We start from the raw sequence: 12527 nt of genomic DNA, 5'->3' as shown, positions 1-12527 counted from the left end.
TTGGTGATTCCTAGAAGAATTTCTGCTCCATTCCTTGTAGGAGATGACTCCATAACATTTGGGGAGATGGGGCACAGGGAAGGCATAAGGGATCCTTGTAGCAGGGGAGACCTGCATTGTGTGTGTGTGTGTGTGTGTGTGTGTGTGTGTGTGTGTGTGTGTGTGATGTGATGTGTATGTGTACCAGAACTAGGGCTTGATTTCAGGCCTTTTAGAATCAAGTCTATAGTCTATCCAAGACACATTTCCACTTCTGGCTTTTTTCTAGTTAGTTGGAGATAAGTCTCACGGACTTTTCTACCTGGGCTGGCTTTGAACTGTGATTCTCAGATCTCAGCCTCCTGAGTAGCTAGGATTACAGACAGAGCCATCAGCGCCCATCTATACCTGCATTTTTAAATATGCTGACCCCCACCTAGGCTCCTGTCGATGCCAAACACTGGTTGCATGCCTCCTTGTGGTGGAAAGTGGGAAGCATGACCACTCGAGGTGGCAAAAAAGCTTCTCAGTTCCATCTGCATCCTTTCCCCATTTTCCTGAATTCTTGGAGTAGGAGCCAAGTAAGCGAGAGATATCAGCTGGATTTAGACAAAGTCTTGAGGCACCAAAGCAATGCCTCCTTTCTTCCATCCAACTTTGAATGAGGAGACTCAGTCTATATTAGGAAGAGAGTCCTGCTTGCTTTGTGGTCCCCTTTCTCCCCAGGCATCCCCAACTATTCTGAGAGCAGGGATCCTGTAGCTTTTTCCCTGCTGGTGGCTGAGGGTCTGAGCTGTTTCCCCAGGTTCCCAGAAGCCCCCCACCTCCCTGGAGCTTGAAGGCAGAGGTATGGGCTCCCTGGTGGTGGGCAGGGAGCAGCTGGGAATGGAAAGCATGTGGGAAGCACAGTCTGTGTCCATGGGACCTGTCACGTGGTCCAGTTCAGCAGGCTGGGGGGCTCCTTGGGCTTCACCCTGAGTGAGACAAGGCTTGGAGACTTGTAGTCACCATCTGGGGAGGGCTCAAAGCTGTGGCCCCCCAGGGCAGGAGGAAAGCCATGGATGGAGTAGATGCCAGGGTGGGCTGCAGGAGAGGCTGGCATCCCCATGAAGCCAGCCACATTCCCATGAGAGTGGGAATATGGAGACATGCACGGAGAGGGGATGCTGTCTGGAGACATGAGGCACGGACCCCCTGGGCTCCCAGACCCTGGACTGGGCCACAGTGAGTTCTGCAGCTGAAAAGAGAGAGGAAAAGTAAGTCCATAAGCCAGTTTCCCCAGGTGCTGCTTGTCTACCTAGTGGTTCTCTGTTTGGCCTTGAAGCCTAAGAAACTTTGCAAGAAATGGCTACATAGCCCAGGGCTACCCCTCCTACCACCAGTACTGGCATCTAGGAGCAATCACAACCCAAGAGGAACTTTCTTTGGTGGCTAGCTTGTGGAGGAAGAAGTTAAGTGGTTTGCTTGGTCACACCGGGCCCTGATGATCCAGCAACTGGTCTAAGTCTTCTCAGACCAGAGCTCACTTTTGTTTTTCATGCCAGTACTGGAATTCAGTGTGTGGACTCTGTCCCTCAGCTTTTTTTCAGTCAAGGCTAGTGCTCTACCATTTGGGCCACAGCTCCACTTCCAGCTTTTTTCTGGCTAGTTGGAAGAGTCCTACCGAATAATGATCCTCAGATCTCAGCCTCCTGAGTAGCTGAGATTATAGGTGTGAGCCACATGCCTAGCTAGACTTACATTTTTGTTGTCAATCCCATCAGATATGGTCAGGCCCTAACTCAGGGAGTGGCTGGGGGGTCTCACCTGGGGGTGGCTGTCAGTTCGAGGCAGCACAGAGATATCATAGGCAGCAGTAAAAGGATTCCGCCCCTCCTGCATCTTCCCATAGCGCTCACGCTTCCGCCACTTGGCTCTACGGTTCTGGAACCAGACCTGGGAACAATTGGGGGTGTTGACTGAGTGTTAGACAGCCCTGAGGAGTGGAGTCTGATGAGGAAAGGCTGATGGCTGTGTCCTCTAACAGGATGGTAAACAGCTCCAGGCTGGAGGATCCCAAGCTTTAGGGGCTTGTAAAGATACAATTGTTCTCTGGGCTAGGACAGTCGGAGAAGGGTCCTGGGAGAGGCCAAAGCCTAGAGTGTTTTACTGGCCCCCTGGGCTCCCTGCTGCTATTCCCCAGATTGAGTTCTCTAGCCTGGCTGGTGGATGGGGTGATGGGAGAATCTGTAGATCTGAGGTTCCCAACACATAGGCATTAGCATTCTAGATCCCTTGCCTTTTGCTATCCACCCACATTTTAGCCTCTGGGAAACCATAATGGTGTTCTTGCTCGGGTTGTGATCCTGTTTAAACATTCATTCACTCTCTGGAAACCTTGGCCCAGAGCCCACTGGTTAACAAAGCCCCTTTCCCCCCTCCAGAGCTTCAACTCTGTCAGGCAATAGCACTCTCAGTTCCTCTGAGTTGTCCCCCAAATTCCAACCACAGCTCTGTATAGACATTCTGCATTTTCGGCTCCTTCCTGCCTTTGCGACTCGCCTCTCCAACACACATGAAGGCTGGGCACCTCCATCAGGCCTGACCTCTCTTGCTGCCCACTCTGCTCCCCTGAATTCTGTGGAAACCTATCTGTCCTGTTCATTTGTGATCTTTTGGTGCAGGTGATTTACTCCTCTGTGTACATCTATGTGATGCATGTATTGGTTGGTATATCCCCTACACTATTGTATTTATCTGTATTGGTATAAGTGGCTTTTGGGGGCTAGTCCTGAAAAATTCAGGGTGTTGTCCCTGAGCTCTTTTTTTTTTTTAATTTCTTTCTCAAGGCTGACTAGCACTCTACCTTGAGTCACAGCTCCACTTCTGGCTTTTCGGTGCTTAATTAGAGATAAGAGTCTCATGGACTTTCCTGCCTGGGTTGGCTTTGAACCAAGATCTTCAGATCTCAGCCTCATTGAGTAGCTAGGATTACAGGTATGAGCCACCAGCACCCAGTGATATATGTGGTTTTATTTATAACTTTTAATAAAACATTTTTGTGCCTGGCTCTGGGAGAAATGTTGGTATCAAACTAATACCAAATACAAATGTGGTTTTCCAGGGATCCAGATAAGCGTCATAGCCTTTACCTACACATATAGTAAAGAGTGTGTGTATGTATGTGTGTACCGACTGGGGTACTGGCTGGGGTAAATCCCCCAGATCTCCCATCTACCCCTCCCTATGGTCACCCCTTTTATGCAGCCAGAGAAAGGCCTTGACAATGAAGAAACTATAGGCACCCTTAGCCTTCTTTTCCCTAGGTTTCAGAGATCCCAGAGCAGGCCTGGCCAAGGTCAAGGAAGGCCACCTATCTGCCCAACTTCTTGGTTTCCTGTCTGTACTCTCTCTCCCTTTTGGGCATATGAAGAAGACGGGAGCCAGCCAATCTAATAATCTCCTGGGACTGACTGCTGTCACCACTATTTTGCTCTAGAGTCCCCACTTTGGGTCGCTGCCTGGGCTTTAGACCAGCCCTCAGCAATGTCAGGGTTGTGGTCTTACTATTCCTCCCCATGGGATGGGGTTTATGGGTATTTGTCATCTTCCTCATAGAAAACATGCCTCCTCTAGGGCCTAATTATTCTTCCCAGACTTGGTCTGGGAGCTTCATGGCCACTCTTGTACCCTTTCAGGGTTGAAAAGGCCCAGAAAGAGTAAGAGATGTGTGTACCATTCCTTGTTGCCAACGCTTTCCACAGAGAAGAGCTATTAAGACCCCATCACAGAGTGAGCTATTCCAAAGACTCCTGGGGTGGACTTCCCGGGTTTGTGTGTTCTGGGGTTTTCTTGAATGTTGGGCTTCTAACTCTGAGGACTTAGACCCTGAGGAATCTTTTTTTTTTTCATGCTTTAAAATTTTTGTGCTAGTACTGGGGCTTGAACTCATGGCCATAAGCTCTCACTTGGCTTTTTCACTCAGTGTTGGCACTCTATCTGGGCGACACTTCCACTTCTGGCCTTTTGCTAATTAACTGGAGATAAGTGTCTTACAGACTTCCTTGCTCTGGTTGGCTTTGAACCTTGATCCTCAGATCTTAGCCTCTTGAATAACTAGGATTATAGGCATGAGTCACCAGCACTTGGTGGCTCTGGGGAAATTTGGGAAAGAGTTCTAGAAATCTGCCTTGGGTGTCACATGGAAGGAACTGAAGCAGGAGACCCCCAGCAGAGCAGAGGAAATGCTCCAAGTCTCTCTGGCTTCGGCTCTCTGGCTTCTGCTTCATGGTGGCTGGCTTCTATAGACTAGCTTACCAGGCCCATATGTTCTGGAGCACATTCAGAGAGCTTCTGGAGCACCCTATGGAGGGTGTATTAAGCATGAGCTTACTAAGTCTCCTCTGTGTTGTGGTAAGAGAGGCAGACTCCTCTGCCAGGACAGTAATCTCACTTTTCCCTGGGACTCCAAACCCACCTGGCCACTTGGGTGGTCTGCTGTGAATAAGCCAATTCAAAGAGGGCCACAGATGACCATCTTCCTCATGGGCCAGACTCCTATTGAACTTCCTTTTCTCCTTCCCCAACCCTCTTTGCCACACTCATGTTGTTATTATTATTATTATTTTGCCAATCCTGGCGCTTGAACTCAGGGTCTGGATGCTTTCCTTAAGCTCTTCAGCTTAAGGCTAGCACTCTACCACTTGAGCCACAGCACCACTTCTGGTTTTTCTGTGGTTAATTGGAGATAAGTACCTCATAGACTTTCCTGGCTTAGGCTGGCTTTGGAGGGTGATCCTCAGATCTCAGCCTCCCGAGTGAGTAGCTGGGATTATTGGCATGAGCCACAGCTTTTGGCTTATATTCATGTTCTTTGTCACTTCCAACATACTTGACAGACTTCCTTTCACTTCCCAGGATCTTCCCACCTTTTCTTTCCCTTGCCCCAGGCTGGACTCTCCGCTATGTGGCCTCTAAAGCGTATGGCTCCAGATATAAGTTTGGCACTTCACTGCTTGCAAAATGCTGCCAAACCTGTGATTCTTGAGATGCTAAATTGCTACTCTCATATCCTTTTCCTGAAGTGGGAAATAAGGTCCTATAACATGCCCCCAGGATTACCTGGCTAGCTAGCTAGTAAGTGACAAAGTTAAAATTCTCAGATCCCAGGGTGGCTTATACCTGTAATCACAGCTAAATTGGAGTCTGAGATTGAGGATCATGGTTCAAAACCAGCCTAAGCAGGAAAGCCTCTTATTATCTCCAATAAACTATCAAAAGACCAAGAAGTAGAGCTGTGGCTCAAGTGGTACAGTGCTATCCTTGAGCAAAAGAAGCTCAGGGCAGCACCCGGGCATGGACTTCAAGCCTCAGGACCAGCACCCCCCCCCCTCAAAAAAAAAGGACTCTCAGGTCCAAGAGGCCATTACTCCCCAAACACATGTATAAAACTCAACTTGGACCAGAAGAGCCTGTGGCCGTAGTAAAGTTGGGCATGGAGGGTGAACAGGGCTAGGCAGCTCTGTGAGATGCCAGTGTCATATCTCCCAGCCTTTCTATGGTCTGGCCCATGGCCCAAGTGGCCAAGGCACCCAGAGACCCTGGTGCCCACACTGCCCTCACCTGTACTCGGGCCTCAGTCAGGTCAGTGCGCAGAGCCAGTTGTTCCCGGGCGTACACGTCAGGGTAGTGGGTTTTCTGGAAGACTTTCTCCAACTCTTCCAGCTGGAATGTGCTGAAGGTTGTGCGGTTCCGACGCTTCTTGCTCTTGTTCTTGGCCAACTCCATGGAGTCAGGGAGTCCCGGGGAAACAGGGACACGTAGATTGGCCAAGCAGGGGCCTGGGGAGCCTTGCAAGTTAGAGGGCCCGTCTCTGGGACCCCCTCTGCAGTCCAAGGGCAGCTGGGGGAAGGTGGTGGCAGCTTTGGAGGCTTTCTCTTCAGCTGCAATGGAAAACAAAAAGGAGGATGGAAACAGAACAGGGGGTTTTGTGGGTGGAATGGAGGGAGGGGAAGAGCATTGACGTTCCTGTCCCCGCCTCCCCTTCCTTCCCCTTCCCTTCCCTTCCTCCCAGGCAGCCACCCTCCATGGGAGCCTGGCATTCAGAGGCCTGCCTGCTGAGCCTCCAGCTGGGGAGGGGGCCCTAGGGAACCATGTGCTCTGTGGTCTGGGTGGATCTGCTAGGGCCAGAAGGGGGTTCATTTCGGGGAAGTGCTCTGTGGTGGTGTGTCCTAGAGGGTGTGGAGGTGCCAGGGTTGGCGCCACAGCAGGGCCCGCCACCCTGGCAGGGCCAAGAATGGGGGCGGGGGTGACAATGGGGTGGCTGACATCTCCCACCCCTGCCAGGAAGTGCTGAGGCTGCAGGCCTTGGTTCCCATGCCCCCAGCTTCTGCCTCTGCTCTCAGGGCCAGGCAGGCAATGGACACAAACGCCAGACCACCTTTGGCTGGCCTGGCTGTGTCTCCTTTTCTCAACCCAAAGCCTCAGGTCAACATCAAATCCTCCAGCTCTGGGGAGTAAAGGGCAAATTGAGACAAAGAAGATTCCAGAGGGTTTGCCTCTCTCTGTTCCTCTTAAGCTGTGATGTCTGGGCAAGGACTCAAGCTTTAGCATAGAGGTAGAGGCCCAGATGAGTTGTGCTGCCAGGAGAGAGGGAGACCAGTGTTGCAATGGGGGCACAGACCCCTCTCTCCCTATTCATTGCCTGCCCCACCCTGCTCAGGAGTTCCTGACTACTCCTCCATGGCCTGTGATTAAGAGGCAGGGGAGGGCGTGATTGTGGCCTGGGAACAGTTCCCAGCAGCCCCACTCTGACGTGCTAACCCTCATTCAGGAAGCTTGGCAGAACCCCACCATGACAACCATCTGACAGGGCATGGTGAAAAAATAGGTCATTCTGAGGGCCCTTCCCTTTCCCTCTGGCAAGGACCCCCAGCAGTGTCCCATGAAACTCTTCCTCTACACTCCACTGGGATGGCAGCCACAATGCCACAAAGATGCCCCACGGACTCACACAGTCCCTTTCTGGCCCACACCCATCTCCAGTGGGGGCCCAGCCATGAGGAGGCCCAGCTAGCTGGCACCAAGAATCTGTTTCTTCCCAGGGACTTGGTGTGAAGATCACAGCTGCAGTGGGTGGAGTGCAACCAGAGAGATGGGCTTTTTGGGATCTGGGGCAGATGAGTTCCTGTCTAGAGGATAAACAGGCAAGGATCTCCTCAGCTGGAAGGTAGTCAGCGACCTTCTAGGGCCACCCAGGCTATATAATAAGCTCCGCATGCATGTCCTAGAGGCCTGTGGCAGTCAGACAAGGGCCTACCCTCTGGGTATGCCCAGCCTATAGTGACAGCTCAGGCACCAGGTCTCCTTTATGACTCATGTGGAACCAAGGATGAAGAACAGCTTCAGTCCTTCCTTCTGTTCTTGGCCAACACATTTTGGTTCTAGGGAAAGTCTTTTTGTTAGAAAGGAGGAATCAAGAAAGTTTAACCAAAGCCTGGCACAGGTGGCTCATGCCTATAATCCTGGCTACTTGGGAGGCTGTGATCTGAGGATCTCGGTTCAAAGAAGCCCAGGCAGGAAAGTCCATGAAGCTCTTATCTCCAATTAACTACTAGAAAATTAGAAGTGGAACTGTGGCTCAAAATAGTAGAGCCCTAGCCTTGAGCGAATAAACCTCAGGGATAGCCAAAACCTGAGTTCATGCTCCACGAATGACAAAAAAAGAAAAAAGAAAAGAAATGAAAAAGAAAGAAAGGAAGGGAGGGAGGGAGGGAGGGAGGGAGGCAGGCAGGCAGGCAGGCAGGCAAAGCAAGTTGAATCAAGTAATTGAAAATGGTCAGGAGAGCAAGGAAGGCAATACCCATTCATAGTAGGTTCTTAAAGTAGCCTGAAAGGGAAAACTTGGCATCATAGGAAGTATACTGGACTTGAGGCAAGAAAGAGAGAGAGAGAGAAAAGGGAAGGAAGGAAGAAAAGAAAGAAAGAGGAAGGAAGGAAGGAAGGAAGGAAATAAGGAAGAGGTGGGAAGAGATCAGGGCAGGGGTCAGAGAGCACTGATAACATTACAGAGAGTTTCCCAAAGTCCTGGCGTTTGCCCTCTGCCTCCTGCACCCTCAGTGTCTGGTCCCAGTAAGAACCTGCCTAGAGGATAGGATGGGATTTGAGATCCTATGATTTCTCTTCTTGATCCTGAGCTGCCTAGCTGACAGAGTCAAGGGATGAAAATGAAGCACAGCACAGATTTATCAGAGCAGCTACCCACACGAGGCCATGCCCACGCACTCCTGCTCACCTCCCATGCCTACCTAGCCCTCTCAAAGAACCAGAGAACTGCTCCTGGGGCTACAGTTGTCATTGCCCTAGAACTTCTTTGATCTGACCAGAGGACTCCAGAGAGAGGGCAGCATTCACCTCCTTTTCCAGAGGAGACAGTCCCAGAAAGACCAGGCCCAAAGGAAGATTGGGATAAATGGAGGATGGCAATCAAAATCCCAGCTGCTCAGAAGTAGAAGCCAGCAGTAATTTAAGCTTGTCACAAAAGCAACTGTGCTAAGTAGGGAACATTAGTGGGGTGGGTAAGAGTAACTAAACTCTGTCCAGACAATGTTGGTTAAGGGAAGGTACTTATGTTGGGCACTGGAAGCCAGGGGCTTAGCTATTGGACTGTCCTAGGCCTGCACAACCTGGGACCACAGCAGTGCTCTGTGTGAAAGCCAGGAGCCAGGACCTTTAATGTGTCCTCTAAGCCTTCACACCTTTGCAAACCCTGGTGGTGGTGGTGGTGGTGGTTACTAAATCTCCAATTTGATGCTGCTCCAAGCCACTCACTTTGCAGGAACTGCTCCAGGGGCCTGCTAGGTGCCAGTACCTAGATGGATGGTGTCCGTTGTGGCCGCTGGTAAGATCAACCACCCTGCTTTCACCTCTCCCTGTAACCCAGCTCTTGTCTATTTCATGTCCCTACACTGACTTCATTAAGTGGGCTGCAGAGTTCCTTGAGACTTGGAGTGTCATGGTTCTGGCCCAAGACCTGAAGCTAGAGTGGAAATAACTACCAACCGAGGAACCTTGGTGGGAGTCTTGGTGCTTTCGGAAGAGGTGCTCAGTATTGTGAATCCACCGTCGGGTCGGCGCCGCGTCTTCGATCTGGGTCTCAGCCTCAATGAGCAAACCCCAGCAGCGGTCACTTGCAGGGATGGGGGGTGGGGTGAGGAGAGGAAAGGGAGCCAAGTTTGGGGGAGACCGACTGACCGCCTCCAGGAGGGCAGAAAGGAAATGTCTGGAACGTGCCAGCCTTTAGAGCAGCCACTCATCGAGGAAGCCAGGGTGTTTGGCGCATCCCGAGCTGGGTGTTCTCTTCAAAGGGTGGCCAGAGGCTGGCGCCGGGCGGGAGAGGAGTGCGGTGCGCGCTGGGCTCCGAAGCGCGCAGCAACCGCTCCGCCTCGGCAGAGACCGCGCAGGGCAGATGGGGCGCGGCTCGCTCACTGGTCTCTGTCATTATTGGTACAACTTGTTTTATCACTTACGTATTCCTTTTTCTAGATTCTCTTATTTTTTCACATGATTAAATTTTGTTTCTCCCCAAATTAACAAAAATTATATAACTGTCCCCTTAAAAGGGGAACATTAAGCATATTTCCCCTTTGACTACGACGTCTCCCTAAGTCCACCGTGAGGCCCGAGCCCGCGAGGTCGTCCCTCCCCTGCCACCGCACCCGGCCAGGGCTTCCCAGAGGGCAAGCAGTGACCCAATTTCTTCAGTTGGTTTATCTGCTGAGCATGAATTTAATCTTCTTATCCCACTAGTTCTATCCTTTTTGGAAGTCCCCCTCCACTCCCTCCCCTTTCTCCTTAGTCTCTTTTCCTCATTTACCCGCTTCGTTCGATCAAATCTTGTGTTTGCTTCCTTTTTCGTTGTTCATTTACTCTTCCGTTCCTCTGACCCCGCTTGCCATTGACCTCTCGTTCTCTCCGCCCTCCTCCGCTGTGGTATTTAGTTCCCCATCCTGCTTCTTGGTCCTCGTTTAAGCTTTTGACTTTTCTTTCTCTGCATTTCGTTGTCGTTGACATCCACGCCGTCGGATCCCAGGACGCCAGGTTCCTCCCCAGCGCGCTCGGCAGTGCGCTGGCTCGGGCGGGTCCAGCCACCATCTGTGAAGGGTGAGGCGCAAGCAGCCGCACTGTTGGCCCCCGGGTGGGTAGTGCCCTCTGCGCCGCGCAGAGCCAGACCGGTACCTGTCCCTTGCGGTGCTAAAAAAGCGCTGTGCGGCCGCCGCGTCTGGCAGGGATCAGAGGAGCCAGGCCAACTGCTTCTCATTAAGTTCCAACTGTGGTTTTTATCAGGAGAACTTCTTTCAAAGGGCATAGACACGAAGCTCCGCGGACTCGCTCATTTCCTCCGCTGACCCCCACACACCTCCCTGCCCTCCCCTCCATGTTCCCACCACCCCGGCGGGACGAAGACCCGAGCTGCCCCAGCCGGGGCGGCACCGGCTGCTTCAGGGCTGGGCGGGATCTCCAGGGATCCATCTCTCCCCTAGGCTGATCTACGGAGCTGATCTATGCTGCGGAGAGGGGCAACACGGATAGGGTGGGCGTGGGTGCCGAGGCTGCCCAGATGAGAAGGTGCTGTGGAGCAGCGGACCAGCTGCCAAACCCCACCGTTCGGGCGCATTCCTGGAGCATGGCATGGTCTAACCGGCCCTAGCACCCAGGACACCAGCCTACGACCAGAAGTGCCCAGGATTCAGGCCCACCCAGAGCGGCTCTCCACGGCCCAGCGGTGACGATCTGGTGCGGGGAGGATGCCAACACTCCCCGAAGGACGACCATCACCAGGCATAACGGCGGGGAGGCCAGGTTAGTCTGAGAAATTAAGAACACAGTTATTCAGTGTTGAGAATGGCCTCAAGATTGCGAGACCAGCCGCGGCCATTCCACCAAGCACTTAAGGCACAGGCAGCGCCCTTCCCGCGGAGGCCAGGCCCGCGCAGAGGAGGAGCGGCTGGTCAGGTCAGGCCGCAGCCTTCGGCCACAGCCGGCTTGGCTTCTCTAGGTCGAGGCCCAGCCTCTGCACCCTCAAGGAACGTCAGACACAAAAGCGGAGCAAGTTTCTCCCAGCGCTTCCCGGCCCTCGGCCCAATCCAGGCTCCTGGGTCGGTGGCTGTTCCAGCCCAACACCGACCGGCCCAACAAGATCTCCTCTTTTCATTTCGATTGTGCTGGAGGTCGCCGCAGCTTTACCCTCCCCTCGACCTCCCGCCTCCCGATCTCGCCACTGTGGGATGACCCTGCCTCCCGCACTGCACTGGCCTTCGCCTGGCCCGGGCTTGCGGCAATCAGATTTCCGAGGTTGCCGTGGCGAAAAGGGCAAAGAGCTGAGATTCAGGCGATCGGAGAGAGAGAGAAGCCGAGAGGCCGGGGCGGGCCGGGGCAGGGAAGGGGAGAGGGTCTGGCTGCGCGCTACGCGCCGCGCCGTGCCTTACCTTCCGCGGGGCCCTCGTAGAAGTGGCCGCCGTTAAGCGCGGGGCCGGGCCCGAGGTCCTGCAGGTACTTGGCGGGCGGCTTGGCCGGCTCTGGGAGGTAGGGCTCCAGAGGCCCGCAGGCCGGAAAGCGGGGCAGCCGCGGACCTCGGGGTGGCACGGGGTGCAGGTGAGGCGCCGCGTCGGGAGTTCCCTGCGGGCCTGGAGGCTCGTCCCCAGCGGCCGCGTAGGGACCGGGTACGGTCCCCACAGCGAAAGGCGTGCAGCGCTCAGGGTCCATGCCGGCTTCGGGCGCACAGGCCGCGGGGGCTCCGGGGCTCGCGCTACCCGCTCGGCCTGTGAGCGCCCGCCAAGGGGGAGGGACCTGGGCTCGGGGGCGCGGAGCCCCCGGGAGCGCCGCGCGCCGCGGGGGGCGGGGGGGGCAGAGGAGGGGGCCGCGCCACTGACTTAATGCTAGAACTATCCACGTCACGTGCGCCCCCGCGCGGGTTAACCCCTCGGAGTCCGGGAACCCCGGATTCACTCTGACTGAGCACGGTGTCCCAAAGCAATTGGAAGAGAGGAGGAGGAAAGCCTCAGTTGGAGAGCCCAGGGACCCTTTATGAGCCTTATCCGGGTGAGTTCCCGGCTCCCGAGCCTCACGCAGGGTCCTGAAATGGGGCCCAGGGACCCGAGTCCCGGGAGGGGTGAGGGAGTTGAGTTAATGAGCAGCTCTCCTCTCCCAGCAAACCCTTGTAGGCCTGATCTCCGGACATTAGGAGTTGGGCTCTTTTGTTGGGAACTGGGAGAAATAATCTCATCCCCTAGACGCCTTTTGCTTTGCACCCCTGTACGGTAGTCATTGGGTACCATGTGTGGAAACAGTTCTAAGCTGTGAGTTGGGGCCAGAGAGCTGAGTCTGGACGCTATCATTAATTAGCTTTGGGGCCTGGAATGTCAGGTCCTTCCTCATCTTATGTGGAGGTCAGGGGACTGATCACGGAGCCCAAGCAGGCCAGAACAGACAGTGAGTGAGAGGCTCCCAGGCCAGAACAGCGTCCAGCATAGCGGGCTATGGATCAGATAAAAATGCAATAGAAGGGAGTT

The 12527-nt window shown here is 53.7% G+C and overlaps 1 protein-coding gene across 1 annotated transcript; it reads right to left on the bottom strand.

The window, feature by feature from the left end:
- Positions 1 to 718: 718 nt before the first annotated feature.
- On the bottom strand, positions 719 to 11721 carry Alx3 (ALX homeobox 3). Its single transcript, XM_048351793.1, has 4 exons — positions 11445 to 11721; positions 5581 to 5900; positions 1786 to 1914; positions 719 to 1216 (listed from the first exon to the last, which is right to left on the bottom strand). Exons 1-4 carry the CDS (start codon positions 11719 to 11721, stop codon positions 908 to 910), a joined length of 1035 nt encoding a protein of 344 aa, XP_048207750.1. The 3' UTR covers positions 719 to 907.
- Between the last annotated feature and the right edge of the window lie 806 nt (positions 11722 to 12527).

Source organism: Perognathus longimembris, chromosome 7 (genome assembly GCF_023159225.1).
Source record: "Perognathus longimembris pacificus isolate PPM17 chromosome 7, ASM2315922v1, whole genome shotgun sequence".
NCBI lineage: Eukaryota > Metazoa > Chordata > Mammalia > Rodentia > Heteromyidae > Perognathus > Perognathus longimembris.
Note: the sequence above shows the minus strand (reverse complement) of the source record. Positions and strands in the feature narration are given on the sequence as shown.

What these genes read in the sequence shown, in the direction of transcription:
- Alx3 (XM_048351793.1), bottom strand. Translation starts at nt 11,721, where the DNA reads ATGGACCCTGAGCGCTGCACGCCTTTCGCTGTGGGGACCGTACCCGGT. An exon ending in CTACGAGGGCCCCGCGGAAG is followed by an intron (nt 5,901 to 11,444) that starts GTAAGGCACGGC and finishes TTTCCATTGCAG; the next exon opens with CTGAAGAGAAAGCCTCCAAA. An exon ending in GAACTGACAGCCACCCCCAG is followed by an intron (nt 1,217 to 1,785) that starts GTGAGACCCCCC and finishes CTCTCTTTTCAG; the next exon opens with CTGCAGAACTCACTGTGGCC.